This window comes from Arvicanthis niloticus, chromosome X (assembly GCF_011762505.2).
Source record: "Arvicanthis niloticus isolate mArvNil1 chromosome X, mArvNil1.pat.X, whole genome shotgun sequence".
Lineage (NCBI taxonomy): Eukaryota > Metazoa > Chordata > Mammalia > Rodentia > Muridae > Arvicanthis > Arvicanthis niloticus.
The window spans coordinates 41,156,649-41,183,620 of record NC_047679.1 but is presented as its reverse complement, the minus strand read 5'-3'; the positions used below and the strand labels follow the sequence as shown (position 1 = coordinate 41,183,620).

General features: G+C 36.6%; 1 protein-coding gene across 12 annotated transcripts in view; it reads right to left on the bottom strand.

Moving 5' to 3' along the window:
- The window catches only part of Dmd (dystrophin), a 1,571,027-nt gene that overhangs the window by 246,709 nt on the left and 1,297,346 nt on the right, over window positions 1-26,972 (bottom strand). For all 12 annotated transcript variants that reach the window (XM_076918257.1, XM_076918249.1, XM_076918252.1 and 9 more), the window contains one exon: window positions 868-946. In XM_076918257.1, coding sequence (XP_076774372.1) covers window positions 868-946 — 79 coding nt within the window. The remainder of the gene's footprint in view (window positions 1-867; window positions 947-26,972) is intronic.

Genomic DNA, 26,972 nt, shown 5'->3' with positions numbered 1-26,972 from the left:
TATATCACAAAGCAACTGCATTTAAGTGATCATAAAACTATATACATAATCATATAGGAACAAAAAAATCATATATCAAATGCTAAGAGGTATTAATTCTACAGAGTGGAACTGTGGCTTTTAAGTACTCCAAACCTATGTAATATATAACATTTATATGTATATTATATACAATTTTTCTATGGAAATATGCTTGTATATATTTATACATATATACAAACATATATATAATTTTTATTTATAATATAAAAATAATGCAATTGACTACAAAATCCAACGAACAGATTATAAAAACTGGTAAAGGAAAGAGAACAGTCAAAACAAAGGATAAAGGAGAAGTAAGAATAATTAGGGTAAGAGAACAATAGGAGATGAAAATATTTAGTGACTTTTGTTAATTTTAGCTGGGTGTGATGTTACATGTCTGTAACTCCAGCACTTGAGGGACTGAGGCAGAAGGATAGTGAGTTTGCTGTCAGTTTCAGGTACATAGTGAGACCTCGCCTCATAAAAACAAAGGCTAGAAATTTGCTCAGTGGTGTGATGGTTGCTTACCATAAACGGGGCCTTGATTTTGTGTCTAACTCAGAAAATAATTATACTCACAATAATATATACTGAGGGATAATATCATGATTTTATAATGATCCCCTTTATGGAGAATGTATTGTAAGAAACAACTGTGTTTTAGCTGATGACTAGAAAAAATGATCTAACTGGGCCTCATGTTCCAGGACAAAATAGAGTTCAGGATGAAATAAACCTCTAGTGTATTTGACAGGGATGACTGTTAGTTCAACTCCTCCCAATGTTTAGCTACTAAGATACAGTGAAGAGGTTAAGAAGGGAACAATAAAAGTGACTTACTGGAAAGGAAGTGCTGAGAAGCTGGGCCAAAGTCCCTGTGGGCTTCATGCAGCTGCCTGACACGGTCCTCCACAGCCACCTGGGAGGAAGAGAAGAGAAATGATGTTTTCTCATCACTTTTAATGAGGAACAATTAAAACACTGTTTCCTTTATGGTAAGATGTTTTGGGTCTCTAAGGCTAAGAAAAGAAAAGCAACACTTCATAACTCTGGCTTTAATAATTTCTAACTCTAAATGATCTCCAAGACTCATTTTTATCAAACCAAGGTCAAACACAAAGAAGTTACTCTATTTTGACAGTTTTAAAATGATACCTTTTATAACTCCCTTTACTGGAAACCACCAATACAGTGCACAATCTAATTTATTTTACAAAATGCTGGGAAAGTTGTTACAAAGTATTATACTGAGTGCTCATAGGGGCTTGCAAATACATACTTGGCTTTGGGTCTTAGTTGATTTTTTGGATAATAATGATTCTTGTTAAACTAATTTTAATAAATTATTAGTAGTTATCAAGTTATAATTAATTCTTAACAATAAACAATCAAAGGTTGATGATAGTTATTAGTCAAGCATTAGCACCACACACCTGAAATGTTAGCACTTGAGGTGCTGAATCAGAAAGGTCATGAGTTAAAGAGCTACATAGTGTGACCAGTCTCACCTCAACAACAGAAAACAAAGCACAATAAACACAAAGTGCAATAAAACATTAAGATAAAAAAGGATGAGTTGGCCAAAGAGTTCAGTCAGTAAAGTACTTGTGTCTCAAGAAAAAAAGACCTGAGTTTGACAATTTCTAGAACCTGTGTCAATGGTTCTCAACCTTCCTAATGTTGTAACCCTTTAATAAAGTTCCTCATGTTGTGGTGACTCCCAACCAAAAAAATTATTTTGTTGCTACTTAATAATTGTCTTTTTGCTACTGTAATGTATCACAATGTAAGTATCTGATATGTGACTCTGTGAAAGGGTCACTTGACCCTCAAAGGGGTCAAAACCCACAGGTTGAGAACCACTGACCTAGGTAAAAGTACTGGTTATGGTGGCACATGCACTGGCTAATGCAGGGGAGGAGACAGGAAGATGCTTCGGGTCTTCTGTCCAGTCAAATCCCTGTCTCAGAAAATGTTGCTGATCCTGAAATTGACACTTGAGTTTGTTTCAAGTTCTCACAGGAATACATGCCTATATACACATGTACCTACACATACCCATGTAAGCATATACATACACACATTTAAAAAGTAGAGGAAAGGCTTAAATTTGTGGTAAGGTAGGGTGGGTAATGAGCTGAAAGAAACTTACAGGGTTTAGTTTTCAGTGCATTTAGAAATGATAATATACCTCAGGGAGCATGGAATGTCTTGTCATTCTTCTTTTTTCCTATTAGGTTTTTCTATAATATATTTATACAGTGTCCTGTTTAAGCTTATTGAATTCCATTCTTGGTAGGGAAACGGGGAGACCTTTTGGAAGGTATGAAATGATAAACGTTGTCATCTGGCATTTCACCAACTCAGTATTAGTCATGGCCCCAGGCATCCTCCTCATGACTCTGGATCTTAGTTTAGTTGTCAACAGCCCATGCTAAACAAGGAACTGTTCAGAGCTTGCCTACAGGCACCAGAATTTAGGCTCTTGTGCTGTGGAGAACAGTCCAGAAATAAAGCAGTTCTCAATTTCATCAAGAAGTGTAAACTAATGTCAATCCTAACTTCCCAGTATTAATGAAATGTTTAATATAGATCTCAATGAAATATCTAATGTAAATCTAGGATGTTTTTAAACTCTTTTTTTTTTTTTTTTTGCCTTATCTAACTTGGGTTGAGATTCACTAAACAGAGATTTAAAACAGTGCAGGATTTCCCTTACTATTATACACAGGGAAGCACTAGAAACAGTTTCAGATTTATCTGCCTGGATTTAGAACTTTGCTCTACAAGTCATACTCTGTCTGCTGAGTCTACCGAACTACCAGCTGTCCTCCAATGTTCCATATATCTAAGGAGGTTTTCATACTGCCACTGTTTTTCCCCAGAACATTCTACCTACCTTCTCTCCCACTGCTAGGATGCTTGGGTATATATGTTGAATTTTCCATCCCCCAGGTGAGAATTAATTGCTTCCTCAGCATGATCATAGCACATGGTTTATACATGGGGCATTTGTATAGTACCAACCAGTAATTATAAGGAAATGAGTGTCTCCTAAAATAGAACCTGAACCTCTTGGTGGTAGGGGCTCCTCTTTGCAGGTGTCTGTCTCCACTCCTCCCTTTACATGACTCTTTGAACTCTGTACCGAGTATGTGATAGCAAAGATTTGTTTAATGACTATTTGACAAAATAAATGGAGAGAGAGAGAGAGAGAGAGAGAGAGAGAGAGAGAGAGAGAGAGAGAAAGAGAAAGAGAGAGAGAAAAAAACCAGCAAGAGACAGAGGAAAAGAGAAAAAACAATGATTACATAGCTGTGGTAGTCAATTTTATGTGTAAATTTCACTCAATGAAAATAAACATTATTTCTGAATGTATGTGAGGGTATTTTTAAAAATTATTGTAAAAAATGAAATTATAATTGGAATTTGTGATTTCAGCAAAGTAGATTGCCTTCCCCAAGGTGGGTAGGCCTTATGCAAATCAACTGAAGGCCTGAAACAGGATTTACTTTTTCTTACTGTCCTGCTCACCACGTTCAGCTTGGACATTGATCCATGATGGAATTAAGATTTCCTCTTTTGCCTTTGGACTTGAATAGGCTTGCTATCACCAACTGTTCTGGGTCCCTAACATGCTGACACAAGATGAAATTTCTTAGCTTCCACAGCTAAGACCTTCCAAGCAATTTGCCTATCATGCCTCTCTCTCTCTCTCTCTCTCTCTCTCTCTCTCTCTCTCTCTCTCTCTCTCTCTCTCTCTCTCTCACACACACACACACACACACACACACACATCTATATACCTATCATCTATCTCTCCTCCTACTGAGGTCCTACAGAATCCTGATTAGTACAATGTCTCTAAATTTTTCCTATTACAGTTAATAAATGGAGAGGAAGAGGGTATAATGAACAAGATATCATATATAACACAAAATGTCCAACATTTGTTCAATGCTATGTATGTAGCAATATGAATTGAAATTTATTCTTCACAATAACTCTATAACAAGTAATATCTCTGTAATTTTCTTGCTATAAAAACTGAAGCATGACAGGCTTAAGAAAGAACTTGCTTGGGCCAGGTAGGCTGATGCAGACCTACAATCCTTGTTAAAGGCTATGGATAAAACACAGCCATATAAAAAGAACAAAAAATGACAATTTCTAGTGTACACCCAGTATTGTTAAGAGGTAAAAATAAGATCAAAGTGAATTTCTCTCCCTATGACTCAAACTTAATGAAAACACACCTGGAGATTCAAATTTTAAAAAATGTATCTTTTACTGAAATGAAATATTCACAAAACAGTTTTAAAATAAATAAGAATTAAGTATAAAAATTTTAATTTACAGATTGTCACAGGGGAAAGGTTCTGTGTAGATTGACTGCAAATTGACTAAATAAAGAAATGATTGTGAGAAAGAAAAGTGTGAAGGAGATCAAGGATTTTAGAAGCTGTAGCTCCTTAGCAACAAAGTACTTTATTCTGTGAGCAATTATTCATAAAAAATTGATAAGCTTTTGATACAATAGCTCAACTACATTAGAATTTTTGAACTGGCTCTTTTTAAGCAATATGAAATAATACATATAAGCCAGGAGTCAGAAACAGAAGCTAGATACCAGTACCTTGCATCAAGACAATTTTAATTATTTTCTCTGTTACATTTTCACTTTATGTGTACTTGTTAATATTAAAAAGAATATGCATGCATTAAACAACCGTTGTAATCTCAACTCTTTCAAACCTTAGCTCATTGGGAAGTGAGACATGGTGATAAGCTTGCGTTGAGACACCAAAGTTTGCAGTGGCCAGTTAGAGACTGTCTCACTTGACTGAACTTGGAGTGATACGTGCAGCAATTAGCTTATCATTGTATGGAAGAGCAAAGAAGGTACACAGTGCTAGAATTTTGTCTAGTTTGAGCCTACACAGGTCTTATTTGTGTTGTCAGTCTCTGTGAGCTCATATACGCATCAGCCGTGTTGTGTCTGGATGATGCTGGTTCTGTGGAGTCAACTACCACCTCTGGCCCTTACAGTCTTTCTTTTTATCCTCTTCTGCATAGATCCCCAATTCTTGATGCAAGGGGTTTGTACTGAGTGCTCCAAAGGGAATTGGCAGAAAGAAAAAATATTATCAAAACGTGTCTTATGACAAAGATTTTAAAAATAAATTTAAAACAAAGGTACATAGGAGTCTTTTGAAAGAAGGATTCATTTGAGTACTAGAGCGTTTTTTGATTTGCATTTGCGTGGCTGAGGGTAAAACCCAAGGCTTCACAGCTGTTCTGTTAGCAAGTGTCCTCACATTGCACCACATTATACCACGAGCTTATTTTTTGAAACAGTCCACTTCTCAATTTCAAATCTGCAAGACTGGAAATAAGGCTATTAGAAGAGGAACTAGTAGTTTATGTGTGCAACAGTTCATTTGAAATATGAGACTCTTTACCTGACAATAACAAGTTGTTTTAAGTCACCAAAGAAAGGGAAAGGAAGGATGAAAAACTAAAAATGAGGTAAAAATGGACGTAAGGTGAGTTGAGCAAAAAGTATTAAAGGGGTGTAAATGAAATTATTTAAAGAGACAAAAGGAATAGAACTTCCTCTGAATTAATAGGTCATGCCCCTTGTTTTTGTTTTATGATAGTAATAAAACAGCAATCTGGAAGCATACATCCTATTTGTGCTATTTGATCATAGACCATGAGAGCTTAGAACTGGAAGAAACCCTATCTATTGATACACAAGGGTCTTTTCTTTAGAACTAGCCCAGATGGGCAAAATACTGCCATCTGCTCTGTGAGTACTCATAATCTAGTTTGCAGCAATTCTTCACTAAATGCATGCCAGGGGAGAGTAAAAAGTAAGGTCTTTTTATATGCTTGGTGAGGACAGGGGACATAATTTTATTTCTTGGGCTTATTTCCAGACAGGAGCACAGTACCTGACTTACAACAGGTGCTTAGCTCATGTTGGTTGACTGAATCAACAGACATATTATTATTAAATCTTTACCATAACAAGTACATTTTAAATAAACATTTTCTTTTTCAACATTCATAACACAAGACTTTGGAATACCCATTTTCTTTTCTTTTCTGTCCTGTCCTGTCCTGTCCTGTCCTGTCCTGTCCTGTCCTGTCCTGCCCTGCCCTGCCCTGCCCTGCCCTGCCCTGCCCTTCCCTTCCCTTCTTTTCTATCTTTCCTTCAATTTGATGATAAAAGACAAAAAATTTATATTTATTATGTATGATATTCATTGCATCCATCTTGACTACAATGTTAGAATTTGGAAAAATTAATGCAACCAAGCTTAAGGCAACCTCAAAGCCCAAATTTCTCCCATATTAATCTACATTAAATATAATCATATTCAAGAGTTATGAAGGATATATATTATTCTTTGCTTTCCATTTTGATGGGTTCCATATAATATGTAGTTTGTGGAGACCTTTTATAAGTTCAGTGAAAAAATGTTTCCTGGGTTACTATTGTATATTTAATTTTGCTTTGTATGGTATCAAGGATTGAACTCTGGGCTTTGTAAACAATAGGCATGTGCTCAGCTACCAAGGTACCCTTAGCTCTAAAAGGAAAGAAAAACAAAACAAACTCTTCTTTATATCCATTCAAAAGGTAATTACTGAAACACAGGTTCTTTGTCTATTAGACATCAATGCTATCTTGTACACAGCTTAGCATAGTGCTCAGTATATAGGAATTGCTTAGAAAATTTTACCAAGGGAATGAATGAAAGAGTTGAATTTCTATAATCAGTTAGTCACTGTGCTAAATATGAATACGGTAGAACTCAAAGTGCAATTTGAGGGAAAATGAATGAGTACCAAATCATCCAACAAATCTTAATTCTCAGCTCTTTTCCATGGCTCAATACATTCCTGTGTGAATTTGAAGGCCCCCTTGATTTCTTTGTTATTTTCTTTAAACCTGCCAAGAGATTTTTAAAAAGAAAAGAAAAAGGACAGAGATAAACAATTACTGCTCTTTGAAAACAGTATTATCAAATGTGTTGCTGATTTTGTTTTAAAATTTCAAGGGCTTCCACTTTCCCTTAATTTGCTGGTTAATCACATCTAAGCTATTATCTTCTCTAAAGGTTTACAAGAGTCATAGTTACCACCGGATGAGGAAATGCTTTGCTTGACAATGTGGATTCTTTCTAATGTCTGAGAGTTCTTTCTGATACCACACAGAAAGCATGTTTTTTACAGACCAGGAAAAAGATATTTACCTAGGCTTGTGCATTTTGACTGTTTGGCTATTAGTTTGTCTTAAATCTTGATGAATACTCATGCTCATGAGAGAACTGTACCCCACACCTATACTAATGAGGCTACTAAAAATAAAAACAACAAAGCAAAATAAAACAAAACAAGCATAATCTCTAACTCTTCTTTTATTGTGAGGATAGTAAATAATGCCCTCCCCTATATACTTGCAGACTTTCTACAATCTACTCATGACTTCCTTGTCCAACAATTTTGCAATCTATAATTTTCTGTGAGTTATATATTTGTGTCGGGGAGGACCTATCTATTGCTTCCAAACCCTGTCATGTATTAGAATGCATACCATCTAGCTAATCTTTCCCCCTTGCAAAAATCAGACCATGTCTCTCTCAAGCTGTATTTGTCCTTACTCTTTGAGACAGAGATTTGATAAGAAAATAATGTGTTGTACTGTGGCTTTGAAGCTATTCCCCCCATATAGCTGCAAGATAAGTTTATAATGGGCTTGTGAGATGGCAGAGTAGGACAAGAGACTTATTGTACAAGCCTAACAACTTAAGTTTGATACTGAAACTTAAAAATGGACCAAGAGAACTGAGTCAGCACTCTAATCCACAACTTTTCATTTCTGTTGAATTGTAACTGAAGAAAAAATACATTCTGATGGGAGGTTTGGAATGAATATTTATGACACATAACAGCTTTGTGGCCAAACAACTTGGTCTTCTTTAGTACAAGAATGACTCGGAGCTCTTCAGTTTATATGTTCTTAACATTAGGACACTTGGGAGTTAAACAGAACTTTTCAGGTTAAACCTTGGGAACCCAGGGTTAACACAAGGTTCACTCTGAGTGGGAGTATAATTGTTACCTGATTTTTGGTGTGGAAACTAATGGGTGCCTCTGAGACTAACATTAATCTATTGTTTTTCTTTCCTTCCTTCCTTCCTTTCTTCCTTCCTTCCTTCCTTCCTTTCTTCCTTCCTTCCTTCCTTTTCTTTTCTTCCTTCCTTCCTTTCTCCCTTTCTCCCCTTCCTTCTTTCCTTCCTTCCTTTTTTTGATGAATTATTATTATGTTGCCCATACTAGTGTCAAATTCCAGAGCTCCTGCAATCATCTTGCCTTAACTAAGATTTTGATAGTGATATTACATGCATAGCTAATCTACCTTTTTAATATTTCTTTTTAATAGATTTATCCTCATTCTATTTTATATTTCTTGATTCATTTCTTAATACCTTAGAAGATTTATTGTGTGTGTGTGTGTGTGTGTGTGTGTGTGTGTATGTGTGTGTGTGTGTGTGTGTGTATGTGTGTGTGTGTGTGTGTGTTACCTGCAGAGACTAGAATAGGGTGGTAGGGTGTCCCTTGGGATGGCAGGCAGTTGTACATCACTTGAATTGTATGCTGAGAACCAAACCCAGGTACAGTACAAGAGCAGCAATCACTTTTAAGAGCTGAACAATCTCACCAGACCCTGGATTTTTAATTTTTTTTTTTACTAAATTTCTTCTTTTTTCAATGTTTGGTGGTGGTGCTGGGGCTCAACTTAAAGTCTCTCATACTTCATAAGTGATTTGTGAAGGCTAAAGTCATGTTTTAAGGTTAATTGCTGTGTTTAAGAGATCTTTAAAACAAAAATCCTTCTAACCTGTAGGCTCCACTTGCCCAGAGACAGATAACTTCCTGGAATGCTGGAAGCTGTTGTTCATGTAAATGTTTTCGCTTCTTTAAACAAGCTTGGTTGCCCCAACTGCACAGGCTGTGCTTGATCATATGTAGGCGGGAGGTCTGTAGGCAGGAAGTATGTCAGAATGTATGTTTGCTTTCCAATTGGAAGGTGGTGGGAAGTATGCAGTCTTGTGGGTTTTGCCTTTATAAGCCTCTGACTAATGTAATTTGATGCCATACTCTGGGAATCCCGGGTATAGACTTGGCCAGTACTTAATAAAGCTTGTTTCAAATTTGGCTCAAAAAGTGTGGTAGTGATCTTATTCTCACCTAGTGGGATTAACAGAGCTACATCCCCAGCCCTGACTCCTTCCCCTTCACCACTTTATCTTCTATATAATCCACCCGAAGAGCATATGGACTCAGTGGGTGAACAGATAGTGCCTCAAATGAAGTGGCTATGGACCCCTGCCAGGTTGGCAAGGCATGATGAGAAGTGTCGTCCAAGACTAGATTTGGCCTATCTCCAGCAGCATTATTTCTTCACTTCTAAAGAACTCTTTCATCAACAAGAAAGCAAAAGTAGACAGACAGCAAGACTTTTGTTGAGGCTTTAAGCTTCCATCTTAGCCATTTCTAAACTGCACTTTGGAAATTTGTTTGTTGCTTTTCATGTGGATGAAATTGTTGGATTCTGTGATAATGCAGTCAGGTTGTATCAACATTCAGTCGACTTCATGTACTTGAGTACCTTAAGGGTATCATTAATTTTAATTTAGAAAAGCAACAATCAACTGCTTTCCCTACTTTTTTTTTTGTCAAAACCTTTACTCAGTTACCACTACAGATTGTTATGAAAATTCTGAAGGGAAGGGATTATAGGAAGTGTTTTGTCCTTCTTACACATTTTTTTTTTTTTTGGTCTCAAATAGATAAAAGTTCAACTATTCAGCCTAGATGATGTAAGTTGATATAGAATTTATATTTTAAAAACAGGTCCCATATTAAAAAGCTTTCCTAATGTAACTCCTGATTTGCAACAGGAACTGAAAGTCAAGTGTCTTTCCCCTTGCCACACTATTACATCGAATCATTTACATTTCAGCTCTAGCTATTTATTCTGCAGCTTTATTTATTCCACATTTGGAAGATATCATTCTCACAGAAATTTTCTGAGGCCAATGGAGCATTCCTTTCTAGGGGCATTTCAGGCCATAAGGAGCATAATGTTCACATTGTAATTACATAATTATGCCTCCTGGTATTAGAGCACAGGAGTGTTCCCAAGGACCAGAAGTGGTAATTTGAAATAATTGTCAGTGAGATAAAATAGGATTGGTATCATATTTTTTTTTTAAAAAAATAGTAGCATATAGGGTAAATTTATACTAAAATAATGGTAGCAGGTTGAAATCATGAAGATAAATGAATGAAAAAAAGATAAAACAGCAGAAATTAAACAGGTTTTCATCTTATACTTTTGGCCAATAACACTTGGCCAAACTTGAAGATTTTTAATGAAAACTGGTAAGTTTTCCTTAACCAAAAAACCAATACTCCTTTTCCCACCTCCCGCTTTAAGCTTTTCCAAAGCTACTGACCTTGACTCCCTCCACACTCAATTTCTCTGCATATCACACACAAAATCTGTGGGTGCCGGGACTGGGTTTCCAGTTACAAGCTTTACTCTCTGGCCATCATTTTTCTTTGTGTTGTGCAGCTGCCAAACCAGTATGAAGCCTCTCTTTTACAAATCAGTAAACCGGAAGGTTTCCTCTATTGTACTTCCCAATCCTGTACCATTCTCTCCATCACTCTTCTTGTGTACACCAGTAGATTAAGCACATGTTAAATAAATGAGTCCTCATTGAAGGAGAGAAGATAGACCCATATACTTGTTATTTGTGGTGGAGGTTGGCAGCAGTGCCAGGATTGGTGGTGGTGGTGGTGGTGGTGGTGGTGGTGGTAGTGGTGGTGGTGGTGGTGGTAGTGGTGGTGGTGGTGGTTATGGTAGTAAGGTGCTGCCATTTTGACAGAATAGGTGTTAAAACTTAGACCTGGACTTGCACTTGGTCTATGTAGCCTAGCTCAGATAGTCTTTTTATATAATTTTAATGTAGTCCCCTTCCCTTCTCCCCCCCCCCCCGTTTCCCCAATTCTTCACACCACCTCACTCCAACCCCAAGGCTGCTTGTAAGCTGCCTGAATAATCATAAGACTTCCCTGAACTATTTTAGATATTTTCACTTCAGATCTAAACTAAAGCTATTTTTCTAAATGTGGCTTTACATGGTGCAGAAAACTACAGGGAAAAAAATTTTCCACAATACAATGTGATCTTTTACAGGAGAAACAAAAGATTGAATTTCTAGGTCATCACAGAAGTAGGTACACTTCCCACAGCAATAATCTGAGGTACTTTATGAGATTCTTCCTTTCACTAAAGCACGAAATCCTAAAATCCATCAGGATACGTGCACTGTACCTTGACTCTCTTTTTAATCCTCAAGTGAAACCAAGGCAGTAAAGTGTAATAAAAATGCATATAGCCCCAGGCTTTGTGCCTTAGCAAAGAGAAAAAATAAGCTTCTTGACTTAATATGTCTACTGTGAATAATCAGCTACTGCATTTTGGGATTTTTGCCTTATAATCTTAATGTATAGAAGTGAAGTTCATGTTTGGGGTGTGACAAGAATAATGATTCTTTTAAAGGAAGAGACACCCTCCTCCATCTTCAAACATAGAGAGTTGTACTAAGTTAAACAACCAAAACACAGGGGGCAGGGATACATATGCTTCCTCTCTCATGGTACCTGAAGTTGTTATGGAAGTACAGAGAAGGAAAGAAAGGTCAAATGGCCCCAAGTTGGGGGATGATGTGTGAGACAGAGTTGATATTTGGGTTAGGGGCTTTCTTAGTTCTAGTTCCAGATGTTAAGCATGCCTTATCTCAACAATTTGGTTCTTAGGTGATTAATAAATATCCTTGGGAAAATCAACGATAGCTCATCACAGGCTTCTAGTACCACAGCTGTGATTATTTGCATTTTAAGAACAACTTTAATTAAATAATTAAGCAATTAATTACTCAAATACTTATTGGGTGCTTATAAGGCACTTTGGTTGAAGGAAGAAAAAGAACTGGGAATACAGGATTCTGTTGATAGTGAATTTGTGGATTAGATATTTACAAATAAGCATAATAAAAAACAGGAAATATTTTAATGTCATCACAACTACTAAGTAAGTTTTGTAAAATTTTATTGTTTATTATCTATTATTTATTTAATGTGGGGTGAGGGCATGTTACAACACGTGAATAAACATCACAGAACATCATGTGGGAGCTGATTCTCTCCTTTCACTATGTGGGTCCTGGGAATGGAAGTAAGGTTCTCAGGCTTGGCAGCAAGAACCTTTACCACAAAGCCATCTCGCTATAACTGGCCCCCTAGGAAGTTCTTTAATATTGCAGATTCTTAGATCATCTCTAGGGTTTCTGAATTCACTGTTGGGCTTGGATGTTTGGAGGCTGAACTTTCTTTAATTATGCATGGATGAGTCTCATGTATATCCTGGAGTAGGAGCTACCAACCCATTGGAAAGGACACCAATTTTGAGTCAGAAAGTCATTAACTGGAGGTTTTTTTTACTTGCCATTTGAACTTCAGTATCATATTTAGCAGTTTGTGTCCCTCAGTTTCCTTATCTGTTAATAGAAATACTGAGTAAAAATAATAGTGTCAACTGTAATAATAGCCAGTGTACACAGAGCATTTATTGCATTCTAAATGTTGTTTTGAGGAATTTCTACCTATATTCCATTTAAACACTTCCTTCAAATACGTGAAGGCAAATTCAACAAATGCAGAATGCCCAGGGCGCTGCATCCCAAGGATCAAGGACAGTGCCTGCATCACAGTAGCCATATGCAACTATTTCAAAGAATGACTAACCTTATGAATATACTACTACTGTTATGAGCATTTTCAGAAGAATAAATGAATGTCTAGAGAATATATCATACAGTTGACAGTTGGAGAAACTACTTCCTGGCAACCATCAGGTATTCTGTTTGTTTCCTAGTAACTGAAAAGTACTGAAAGAAGCATCAATAGTGCTAGGGGTTACCAAAGACCTGGAACAAATTAATGAAGATGTTGATTTGAACCTGGGCTTTTAAAATCAGGTATGCTTTTAATGAATACAGAAGAGACATTCTGGATGACAAAAGAACAATGTGGGAAAAAATTGGCATTAATACAGGACTATGCAGCATGCAAAGAAAAGGAAAGCTTGCTAATATAAGGCTTGGAATGCAGCCTGGAGTCAAATCCGAGCAATACTTTACTGTCAGATTTAAGAATGGAGACTTCAGATTTAGATGTTCATGGGAAAGAATTCTAATACAATTTTTAAATAATTAATGGCTTTAAATTTTATTTTGTTTTAAAGTATTAACATGATAATAACATTCAAGAAGAATGAAAAAATGTTTAAAAGGTAATTCTCCCTCTCTCTCTTTAAAACAATGTCTCTAGTTATATGGCTCCCCACTCTGGTAAGGACTGTTACTGTTATTTCAATATTCTACATTAAAATATGAAAATAATATAGACAAAATCATGTTTTGGGGTGAATAGAAATATGTAGAAAATGAGGCAATGTTATGTTGTCAGAAAGAAACCTGGTGAAATGATAGGATATAAGAAGTTCAATGTCAGGGTATTCCAAAGAAGGAAGAGTGCAGGGAACCTTACAGTTTGACTTTAGGTGAGGAGCTATGTAATGATATACAGAGATAGGTAGCAGGAGGAGCTGGCTTTCTGGGGCATGTGTTGACCTACTGACAAAAGCACTGGACACTTGTCTATTGTAAAAGATGCCCCAGGTTTGTGTTCATCATAACTCAAGGCAGTAAAGCAAGAATATTTTTAATAAAGACTAGATAAAAGGATGCAATAATTATGGGCCAGAGGACCGTATCATCAGAATCTCCTCTTAACTTTTATACTGATTCTTTGCAAAATTTCTACTATAATTTGGATAGAAATAATATATTTGGCTAAAAAATCACCTAAAACATGAAAAATTCTACTACATTTTATTTATTTTATCAAAAGTGGATGTTATATGTATTGGGTATTTTATACCTGTAGTCCTAGCATTCTGAAGACCAAGACAGGAGGATTGGTATGAGGTTTAGACTAGCCAGAGCTACATAATGGTTTGAAGGCCAGCCTGGGCTATAAAATGAGAATAATTCTCAAAACCAAAATCAAATGACACAAACTAATTTTTAACGAGTGACTACTGGAAAAGAAGAGGAATGGTTCATTTAGCAAGTACATATCCAGAGAAAGTTCCATATCTAATTTACTTCTTCTAAGCTAAAGAGGTGGAGATAACCAGGGTATTTCTCCTTTTTAGCAGCAATTAATATGCTTCAGGAGTGTGAGAGGTGTACTTTACAATCAGTTCTTCCCCCCAGCACATCAAGTGTTGCTATGTACACACAATACTGTGTGTTTATTTTAAATATTATGGGAAAGATGTAAAGAATCCTGTTTTTAATAACCTAGCGTCTTTTGAGGAGACAGTACACCTGGGACTAAAGAAACATTTTTAAAATATTCATGTGTTTTTCACTAATAAATGTGGTCTGATTTTCTAGCGGTGGGGAAGTACTGAGGTTTGTGGTAAGATGAAGAAACAGATTTACCATCTCAGCAGCTCAGTGTAGCATATGAATGAAGGAGGATTTATTTTATTTTTTTACATGATCAATCTCTGTGTACAATGTTATGCACATATGTACATGTCTGTTTGCTCATGTGGGGGCACACACATATGTATAGGTATATGTGAATGTATGTGGAGGCCCAAGGCTAGTATCAAGACTCGTCGTTGATTACTCTCCACCTTATTCCTTGAGGAAAGATCTCTGAAAGACAGAGTTCACTCATATGGCTTACTGTCAAAGGCCTACTTGTTCTGGAGACCCCCTGTCTCTGCCTTCCCTATACTGTAATTACAGGCAGGTCACACATCCACCTGGAATTTATGTGGTTTCTGTGGATCTGAATTCAGATCTTTACTTTTATATGACAAGCATTTTATCTGCTAAGCCAACTCCATAGTGTTAGAGTAATCTTTCTTTTAAATAGGCAGCTTGTATGCTACTAGAGACATAAACTTTTTAAAAAAGATTTCTATTAAAACTCTGTGTGTGTGCACGTGTGTGTGTGCACGCACTTGTGTGTGTGTGTGTGTTGGTGTTCAAATGTGTAGGTTCCCATGAAGGCTATAGGATCCGTTGGAGCTGGAGGTACAAACAATTGTGACCTTCTCAACAATTTGCTTGCAACTAAATTAGAATGCTCTAGAAAAGTAGCAAGAGCTGTTAATCATTGAGCCATCTTTCCAGCCCTATGTAATCTTAGTGGATTCCAGACCCCTAAAATTTCAAACACTGTCATGTACTGTATATTTCCTCCTTACTTTAATAAGCAAGAGATTCATTACTTTTCTTGTTAATATCTTAAACTTGTTTGTAAGTAGCCTTGAAAATATAATTAGAATCATTTATTTTCTTGTCTTTTTCTTGTTGTAAAAGAATTGATTTTAAAGGGTCTTAATAAATATAGGTGGATATAAGACACTGAATGATTTTATATTTTAGATAAAAACAGTGGGTTATCTATGAGTAAAAAGATGGTATCACTACTATTTCCACTTGTTAATAATTTCAGTGTACTGATACCAAACTTTTTTTCTAGAATTTTCCAAAGTAATGGTAAACCTTATATGTAGAACTTTGAACATCTAGTCCTTGATCTAGGATTGAAGGTATGTTTCTCATCTTGAGGAAAACTTTCTTTTTATTTTTTGTTAACTGATCTTTTTATCCCTCTAGGCATTAACCAGTCTTTTTATTTTCCTAGCAGCTGCTTTGGAGCTAAATTCCCCAAAGGCTAAACCATCTATTAGATGGTTCAAAATGTATAGTGCTAAAAATTTTGCTTTCCTTCTCTTATTTTTTGAGTATAAGTTCAAGAAAGAAAAATATACATTCTTGCACATGAAGAGACACTATAGTAAAATTTCACTGATTTGACTCTAAGTGCTTACTATTACAATAAGAGTTGTTGATGTCATTCACCACCATAATAAACAACTTACAATAAGAGTTGTTGATGCCATTCACCACCATAATAAACAACTTACAATAAGAGTTGTTGATGCCATTCACCACCATAATAAACAACTAAGGAAGAAGAGGTTGCTGTGAATTTCTAGAGTTATATAGCCCTGGGATATTTAAATACCCAAACAGAACAGTAATTTTAAATATACTGAAAAATAAATAAGCTATATAGGATGAAACTATGCACTAATTCTATTCAGTCTATCTGTCTCCAAATAAAGTGACTTGGATAGAATTTCAGTAACAAGTATTGATGCAAATAAGAACAAAAGCAAATCATCAAGAATAATTTAAAGATCAGTAATTCCTCTGGGATCTTTTAGCACATGCACATATGATAGTATCTCTATCTGTACAGAAGTTTCTCTAGTATATTTTGGCTCATATAATTTTTTGTAGTGCAACTCTGTGTGTTAGAGGATAACTGAGGACCTCTGACATTGGAATGCTAAGAACAACTAATCCCCAGTTGAGACAACCCAAATGTCTCCAGACATTACCAGTCCCTTTGACTGGAAAATAACTACCCTTTGTTGGAAGTCACTCATCAATAGTAAAGCTTTATCCTTAGTTTTATGTATACAGATACTAATATCTGAGTTAAGGCCAGAGTCAATTCTATTACTAACTGATAAATAGCCCCCAGTTATAAACACAGTATTCCTGTCTCTAACAAACACAAACCAACACATATGTATACATGCACACACTTACATGCACATGCACACAGACATGCACAGACACGTGTTCATACACACACTCACACACACACATACACACTTTAAAATCTTTAGAGAAAAAAAATTATGTCACTAGTACCATACAAGCTGCCTACTTAAAAAAATTCTTCTAATACCACGGAGATGGTTTAGTAAACAAAATGCATGGATACAAAAGTGAAGATCTGAATTCAGATCCCCAGAAACCACATAAATGCCAGGTAGATGTGTAGCCTGCCTGTAATTACAGTACAGGGAAGGCAGAGACAGGGGATCTCCAGTAGGCTTTTGAGACTAAGCTGTTCAGTGAACTCTAGCTTTGAGAAACCTCTCTTCCCTTTTCTCAGTGGCACTTCTAGTTGACCATATGTTCCGGAACTGCTCCTCATTGTCATGGTCCAGACTCTTTGATGCATGTCCAACTTTCCGCCCATTGACTTTTACTTTATCTCTTTTTTCTTTCTTATCCTGCAATAAATCTATTTTGATGCTTGCTTCTCAGAAACCTACAGTATCACCCAACTAATCAATCACTTAGAACACTCAATTGTCTTAGTCATTCAGCCCATGATCTGGTTTTCACCACTGAGAGCCAGAACTAGATAATTTCAAAATCTTGAGTCACAGTAGAATGTTCACTTCAGAAGGGAGTTTCTAGAAGGCTACAAGACAGCTGGAAGATTAACAACAGTAAACTATCTGTGGTGGGTTAAAGAGAATAGTCCACATGGGCTCACATACTTGAATGTTTGGTTGACAGACGGTAGATTATTTAGGAAGGAGGTGTGGCCTTGTGAAGGCTGTGATTTGAACTTTTAAATCGTATACCGGGCCTAGTTTCACTATCTGACTTTTACTTGAAGATAGATATAAGCCTCAACTATTGCTCCAGTGCCATGCCTGCCCATCTGTTGTCATACTTGCTGCCATGATAGTCATGGAATAACTTCCTGAAACTCTGAGCAAGCCTCCAAGTAAATGCTTTCTTTTATGGGTCGCTTTTGTCATGGTGTCTCATCACAGCAACAGAAGAGTGAATAAGACACTATCTGAAAATCACCATTGTCACTCCCCTTTTTTAAAAATCTTTTTGTTTGGTTTTTAAATTATAGTTTTGAAAGTTAAGTGTAATTATACCATTTCTCTCTTTGGTTATTTGGCCATTTGAAGGAGCTTTAGCTGTTGACAGACTCTAATAGTTACCCTTTATAGTTAAAAATTATTTTAAATTATCTCTTTTAGGGTACTCCCATTTTAAAATGAGCAGCTGAACAGTTTAGAAGGTGCCAGAAATTTTTCTAGTATCACTTATTTGACTAGGAAATTGTGTGTTATGACATGAAAATGCTCTCTACTTCCTGTCTTGGGAATCTGTTGTCTTGGCCATTTCCTCCACCATGTCAGAAATAACAGCAATACAGGCATATGAATGAGGTCATCCATGCAGCTCTAAAGTCTTAGACTAGGAAAGGAGCAGATGAAAAAGCCATCTGACTTACGTTGCCCATTTATACAGAGGACAGCATACATTTATTTATTAGCATTTATATAGCAGTTTTTAAAAATCGGTTACATTTATTATGTTCTCTAATTACTGGAGGAAATTCTGTTAGGAAGTAGATAATCTAAACATGGATTTCAACATGTAAAGATTCCTGAAAGTCATAGATGTGATGGTATATAGGTATAATCTAGCCCTGGTGACATAGAAATAAGAAGACCAGAAGTTCAAAGTCATCCTCAGCTACATAGTGAGTTTGAGTTTAAGGTCAGCCTCGTCTACATGAAATCTTTTAGGGGGAAGACCTATATCCTGGACGTGATTGAAGAAAAAAGCCTACCACAACAAGTCTCTAAGAACAAAGGGATTTTGAATATCATTTTAAATTGCAAAGGGATCAAATTCATGGGGTTGCTGGGTTTCTTTAGGTACTGATTATATTATTTCACGAACAGATAAAGGGGGGCTGGAGAGATGGCTTAGAGGTTAAGAGAACTAATTGCTCTTACAGAGGTCCTGAGTTCAATTCCCAGCAACCACATGGTGACTCACAACCATCTGTAATGGCATCCGATGCACTTTTCTGGTGAGTAGCTGAAGACAGCTACAGTGTAGTCATGTAAATAAAAACAAATAAATATTTTTTAATAAAGAAAAGCAAAGCTGAGTTGCACAGATTTTTTTTTTTTTTTAAAAAAGAACAGATAAAGGTACTAGATTTGCAAGCTTACTGGTAAGAAAACCTTTGAAGGTACAGGAACAGAATATTGTGAACAGAGGAAGAGGGAAGAGGGAAGGAGAGGGAAGAGGGAGGAAGAGGGAAGAGGGAAGAGGGAAGAGGGAAGAGGGAAGAGGGAAGAGGGAAGAGGGAAGAGGGAAGAGGGAAGAGGGAAGAGGGAAGAAGAGGGAAGAGGGAAGAGGGAAGAGGGAAGAGGGAAGAGGGAAGAGGGAAGAGGGAAGAGGGAAGAGGGAAGAGGGAAGAGGGAAGAGGGAAGAAGAGGGAAGAGGGAAGAGGGAGGAAGAGGGAGGAAGAGGGAAAAAGAGGGAGGAAGAGGGAGGAAGAGGGAGGAAGAGGGAAGAGGGAAGAGGGAAGAGGGAAGAAGAGGAAAGAGGGAAGAGGGAAGAAGAGGGAAGAGGGAAGAGGGAAGAGGGAAGAGGGAAGAGGGAAGAGGGAAGAGGGAAGAAGAGGAAAGAGGGAAGAGGGAAGAGGGAAGAAGAGGAAAGAGGGAAGAGGGAAGAGGGAAGAAGAGGAAAGAGGGAAGAGGGAAGAAGAGGGAAGAGGGAAGAGGGAAGAGGGAAGAGGGAAGAGGGAAGAGGGAAGAGGGGGGCAATGATATCTTTAAAACTGTAAGTGGTGGTTTTGAACCACTGAGAAGTTTACTGGAATTAGATTAGGAGAATATGAACGGACAATAATGGGCATTCTTTTATTTTTTTCTCTTTTCTCTTTTTGAGATGGGGTTATACTATATTTTCCAGGCTGGACTAAAATTTCCATGCTGAAGCAATCTTCCTAATTTAGAATTTCCCGAGAATACAGGTGTACACCACTATACTTAGCTCTGTTTTTCTTTCAGTTTTACAATGATATCCTCTCTCTCTCTCTCTCTCTCTCTCTCTCTCTCTCTCTCTGTGTGTGTGTGTATACACATGCCTGAGTGGGTGCCAGAGAACAATGTAGGAGAGTTGGTTCATTCCTATCACCATGTAGTTTCCAGGGACCAAACTTAGGTCTTCAGGCTTTTCACCAAATGCCTTTCTCTTTGCTGACCTATCTTGCCACTTTCTTATTCTTGAGAGTGTTTTGCTCTCACAGAAATATAATAAAAACAAAAGTCTGAACATGATGGAGAAGAAAGGACCTCAAATATCTTAGATATTTTTAGAAGCCTTACCTTTGTCTTGGTAAAGGAGATGAAATGAAATTTGCTATTCACTTACTCCCTTCTGAAGATTTCTTACCTTCCTTTGAAACATTTGCATTTAATGTGTGCAATAATTGCTGCAATTCTCCTTCCATATTCTTTTGTATTTCTTGGCATTTTAGTCCATTTCTATCATTTATACCTCACTGATTTCTTTCCACTCTAAGCCATTTCCTCCGTACTGCTTTATTTAATGTTTTCTATATGCTACAGTGAAACTACTTTGTCTATCCATATCTCTAAATTAGGGGTCTCTGTTTCTTTTCTATGTACCAGCTTCTCTTCAGAATGATGCCTTCACTGTTTTATATTGTAGCATCCACTTTGTTTGGCCAATAGCAAAATGAAACATACTAGAATCCAATTCTAAAAACACTTTTGAAAGATGGAATCTTATCATTTACTTCCTGAATCACTATCATCAGTATAGTTGCTGCAGAACAGTATTCTGTTTTGGGCCTCATTGGATAAGTATGAGTTTAACCTGGCAGCCATAAAATAATTGGGGAAAATGTTTGTTCCATTCCTCTCGTATAACTCAAAACTCTGTGACTGACCTTGTGTTTTCAATTATGTCCTATGGAGAAAAAAATAAGATTTTTTTCTTTTATATTTTACAGTGCCAAATATTTTCCTGGACTTTATATGAAAAGCAACATGACTTCATTTTTGTTTTACAGATCACACAATATAATTTTGGAAAATTAAAATACACACCCAAGGAAAGATTCAACATTTCCAGAGAAGCTAGCATTTTCTGTTTCTCAGAAAACTAAAATTACATGTGATTTTAATGAGTGCCCATGCAACCCTAAGTCCCACATAATGAGAATGGCTCCGTGTTCCTGCTGACAGACCACTTACTCTTATTTCTGATGTGGACCTGATGATTCCTGACAATCAAAAATAATAATCAAATAAATATGAACATTTATTGAGTGCTTGCTTTGTGCCAAACCCTGCATAGAGTGCTTTATAATAACTATTTCATTTTACCTTTTCAATAGCCCCATGGGATAAGAGTACAAATGCTCTGCCATTCCAGAATTGGTCACATTTCATGGTTGATTTAATATAGATTTTTAAAAACTGTTTAGTAAGTGCCTGACCAACTTCTTGCTTGCAGTTTCCATACCACTTCACACAGACTATCACACTTTGAATTGGTATTATGTTCATATATGGAAATTTAAAAACAGTAACTAGGGGTTCTCTTGATTCACAGGAAGACAGACACTGTGACTGTCCTATGTCTTTTGGGTATTTATAGAAGGCAGCTCTGGCATTTACATCACACCTCATCAGCCCTCTTCTGACTATTCAGGAAGGGGACAAACTCTTCCTCTGTTACTAGCATTCCATTCACAAGAGGGGCCCCAAGATTTCTCTTCTGTGTCCCCTGATTTGTTCACAATGCCAGAGGAGCTTTCCTTATTCAATGAAAAGCAAGAGCAAGTGACAACACTTAGACTTCCTGTATTTCACATTCTAGTTACCCAAGTGCTGATGTGTTGGATTCCAGACACTTCTTGCAAGGCCCAGAGGATAACTTATCTTTGTTGTCTCATTTGTCTCTGTTTCAATTCTATAATGCTGCTTCATGGGACAGACCATGTTTCTACTAAATACTAGGGGAATACAGCTGTGGATACTGTTAAAAACAGAACATATGATGCTGACAATGGGAAGTGTCTTTCATTCATTATTTAAGATACTGTTGTTTAATCAGTAAATATTTATGGTGATTCAAGCATGGTAGGCTTGCTGTTGAGGCTGGAGCTTAAGCCAGAACCTGAAGAAAATGCTTGTAGAAACTTCTGCCTTTAAATGTGCTGCATAGGACAACAGGAAGACTAAAGAAAAAAAGTTACTTAATCATTTTTTCATTTGAGAAAAATTATCATAGCTGCATTATTGAAAAAAATTAGGTAGAAAGACTGAAATATAGGAGAAAAATCAGGCCACATCAGACTTATTAGCATTTGAAGCAAAAGGCATCAGAGACAGGATGTTGGTCAAAAAGTGTATAAGAAATTTGAGGATGGAGCTGAGAAAATCTGGTAGTAGCTCATATTAGATTTAAAGATAAGGATGGGTTGAAAGTTCTTTGATAGGAGAGTTGGGTCAAATGTAGTGCTACTTAGTACAGCATAGTTAAGAAAATGATGAAGATGCATCAAAACAGTGAAATAGGAGCACTGTGTGGGCCTCTTTAAATCTAAAATGTCAGTGAAGCATTTAAATTGCATCCAGAATGACTAGAAAGTTGGCCAGGTCAGAAAGCAAGGAGAAATGTATGAGTCTGATTTCATTTCAAAAATCAAGTCAACTGTTTGAATGAATGGTTCTAGAGCAATGGCACAGTCATATTAAAATATATACTTCAATCTAAACTGCACACTTAATGTTACAATCAAGTAAAATAGATCACATATACAAGGGTAAAACTGTAACATACATAAAGCAGAAAAATGTCTTTGGGGTTTATGGTTAATGAAACATGAAAGCAGGGTCCATGAAAGGAAACACAAGTACATTAAACATTAGAACAATTTAATATTTTACTGTGTGCAAGACCTTATGAAAAGGATAAAAATACAAAGAATACCATGAGCAAATCATATCTATAATAAGAGACAATATATATGCATATATTATAGTTTTTAATATATAAGTATATATAAAACGGAACTATAAAATTTCTTCTGAGTTAGAAAATGGATAAAATATAGGAACAGATGTTCCATAGAAAGACATATACAAATAGAAAAGAAGGTAGCAAGATGTTTAATATCATTAGCCAATAAGGATATGAAAATAAAAATACAATGAGTTACTATTATACCAACTTCCCAGTAGCTTAAAATACAAAAGAAAGATAACAAGTTTTGATGATGAAGTGAAGAAACTAGACCACTCCCCTACAGTGTTAGTAGGACATAACATAGTACATTTGGGATAAACAAGTTTGGCAGTTTCTAAAGTAAACACTCAACTACAGTATGATCCATCAATATCATGGGAGTGCTCATCACATAGAAATGAAATTTTGGGTTTACATAAATATAAAACCTGTAGGGCTCAGTGGGTACAGGCACTTATCATCTGACCTTCACATGTATGGTCCCTACTCCCCTGAGATGACACACACTAATAAAGAAATGTAAAACACGCCAGGCGGTGGTGGCGCACGCCTTTAATCCCAGCACTTGGGTGGCAGAGGCAGGCGGATTTCTGAGTTCGAGGCCACCCTGGTCTACAGAGTGAGTTCCAGGACAGCCAAGGCTATACAGAGAAACCCTGTCTCGAAAAAAAAAAAAAAAGAAAGAAAAAAGAAATGTAAAACACAGTATTTAAATATTGATAGCTTAATTGATAATAGTCTAAAATGAGGGATGAAAATGCACCTATGGAACATTAAACAAAGGAAACCCAACCATACACTACTACTCACTGATGAAAAGAAGCATCTTTCTGTATACAACAATATAGCTGCATCTCTAGGGGACCATACTGAGTGAAACAGCTAATCTCAAATATAACACATGGTATACCTGTATTGTTTTAATGTCATTGAAATAAAAAAATCATTGGGTAGAAAGCAGATTAATAGTTACCCCAGGTGGTGGCTAGTGGGGGGGAGAGAGAGGTGTTGGTTAGAAAGGGCAACAGAAAGTGTTCTTGTGGTGATGAAAATGTTCTGTATACTGATTTATCAATGTCAATATCCTGCTGTGACACTAAATTACAAATTTGCAGAATGTATTATTGGAGAACACCAGGAAAAAGATATGTGAGGTTTCTTTCATTGATTTATGCAATGCACAATTATATGAAAATAAATTTAATTAAAATAGAGAGCTTTAGTAGTCCTCAGTAATATGTCAAGGTCAGAATTTCATAGAATTGGCTACAATAAGTATATCTTATATACCTTTCATTGCTATCCCTTTTCAAGAATCTATAAGCATAGATTTTCCTTTGTAGCAAGGTACCATCCGTTTTAATATTAAAAAAATTTAAAGTTCAGCATAAAGTGTATAGTGAAGAATTTTCTGGGTGCTAGAAACATATGTGCTTCTTCAGCATACATAAAGTTCTCAGTCCCATCCCAGTACTGAAAAACGCACTCATGGTTCTGTACTACTATAATTCCAGACCTTAGAAGGTAGAGACTGGAGAATCAGAAATCTAAATTTTAGACCAGACCAGACTAGACTACATGAAATCAGACAGAGAGAAAGAGGATTAAAATTAAGAATTATTTTTATTTACAAAGTCACAAAACCAATTCTTAAAGGACTCACTGGCCAAACAGGGAAAAAAGACCTACATATGGGAAACCTTGTATTGTTTACTGGGAGTCAAGTTTTAAGAGGTCTTTAGAGGACACTGAACTAAAGCTGGCTTCAATCACAGCGACATTGAGGGGGGATTCTTCTACTGCTTAGCAACAGCAGAGGAATGTACCCTGAAACAGTAATTGTGAAGTATGGTTCATTTCTTGGTGTGTAGAACGAGATAAGAAGGGTATTTTTAATGTAGGTATTTGGACCTAATCCTGAAGACACAGCAATTCACGTTTTGAAGTGTGAACTCAGACTCTGGAATTGGACTGCCTAGCCTGCCTCTGCCAAACTTTGAGATACTAGGCAAGTTACTTAAGCTCTCTACGCCCCACTGTGGGTATTTAGAACTGAAAGTGCCTGCTAGAAGATCCAGAGAAACTAGTTCATAGGATTTGGTGAGATGACATACATCCAGACCTCAGAACAGTGCCCAGGAACAGTCTCACTTGGCACATATATCTGTCCATTACAGATGAAGGACTGGTTGTAAGACATTCCTAGAAGATACCCAAACCTATGGATGCTCCAGTCCCTTATACAAAATGATGTAATATTTGAATATAATACATGTAAAACTCCTGTATCGTTTAAATTACCAGTAAATACCAATAAAATGGGATACAAAGGTTAGAAAATGATGATAAAAGTCTACATATTCAGTACAGACAGCATTTTTATGTATGACAGGGTCTCATGTATTTCAGGGGGTGGCCTTATAATTACTGTGTAGCAGAGGATGGCCTTGAACTTCTGATCTTCTTGCTTTTATGACAAGCATATTCCACCAAATTTGTTTTTTGAGCTGCTGAGGGTCAAACTCAAGTCTTTGCACATGCTAATCTACTAATGGATCTAAATCTTTAGTCCATAACACAGCACTTCTTTCTGAGATAAGATCTTGCCATATAGACCAATCTTGTATTAAACTTGGCAATCATTTTGCTTAACAGAGTACTGGGATTTATAGATGTATATTACTCCATCCAGAAAGGCAAAATGCTTTTTGAATATTTGATCTGTAGTTGGCTGATTAAATGGATGTAGGACCCTCTATATGATCTCTGAGTATCATTTTGATCATTATATTGGTGACAATGGAATTGTCTCTCCAAAGGTTATAAAAAGCATGTAAGCAGACATCATGGCTCTTATAGTAAGTTGAAAAAGATATTCCTCTTGAGAGATTTACTAGACAACAATAATCAACTGATAAAATGGTAGAAAAATCCTCAGGCACAGCCAAGGTATAAAGGGTATGGCAATGATACAGCCTCACTACTGAAGACAAGGCCCAAAGTGTTGGTACCCATAAGATTAATGAAAAATACATACATAGTGCATCAATGGTATGGTGTCTGGGGCTTGATTCCATTTCAATTATGAATAGAATTCAAGCCCGATCTTAGTACCTATGAAGTATCTCTTGAAGAGTAAGTCTAGTGTGGTAGAAAGAACATCAATCTCAGTGTCAAATAAACAGTGTCTGATTCTTACATCATTTATGGAATACAAGGAAACATTTGTTTTTTAGCACTATTAGTGGATACTGTGGCACTCCACATTGAAGCCAAGCTTACATGTCATCTGCTGTGCTTTTGGGTGCTTGCTCACAGCTAGCTTCCTTATTGGAGCTTGCCTTCAATGAATTACATCATGCAAAGTGTTGTCTTTTTCCTGAGAAATGGGATGGTAGCCAAAGATTGAATATGGTGAGGGTAAAAGGTTTTGCTTTCAGAAACTTATGTTTCTGAAAGCCTGAGCTAGCTCCAGAGATTTCATACCTAATCTAGCTGCAACCCTGTTACAAGCACACCATGGAGCACCTTTACTTCTGCACAACCATTTGTGTTTCACCTCTGATCATTCTGCCAACAACTCTCTCCAGCTGTTATTGATTCTGATTCTGATCCCAGAGTGCTTGTTACTCCCAATTTTGAAAGTAGTGTAAAGGCACTCTGGTGCCACATAGACTTATGGCAAAAATGAAATGAGACCACATGCCTAGCAGTAAACAGTGCTAAAAATGGTGCTGGATGGGTGACATTTAAAGACATTATGCTAACAGAAGGAAACCATTCAGAAAGGATATATAGGATTTCATCATGTAATGGACCTGGAGAAGTCAGATTCATAAAGGCAGAAACTAAGGCAGTTGTACTGAGGACAGAGACAGTGGGAAAGCAACTGTGGTTTAAAAGGCACAGAGTTTCCCTCCTGCAAGATGGGAAAGTTCTGAAGATACACCGAATAATGATACAAGAAATTAACATTGCTGAGCTAAACACTTAAATGTGGCTAAGGTGAAAATT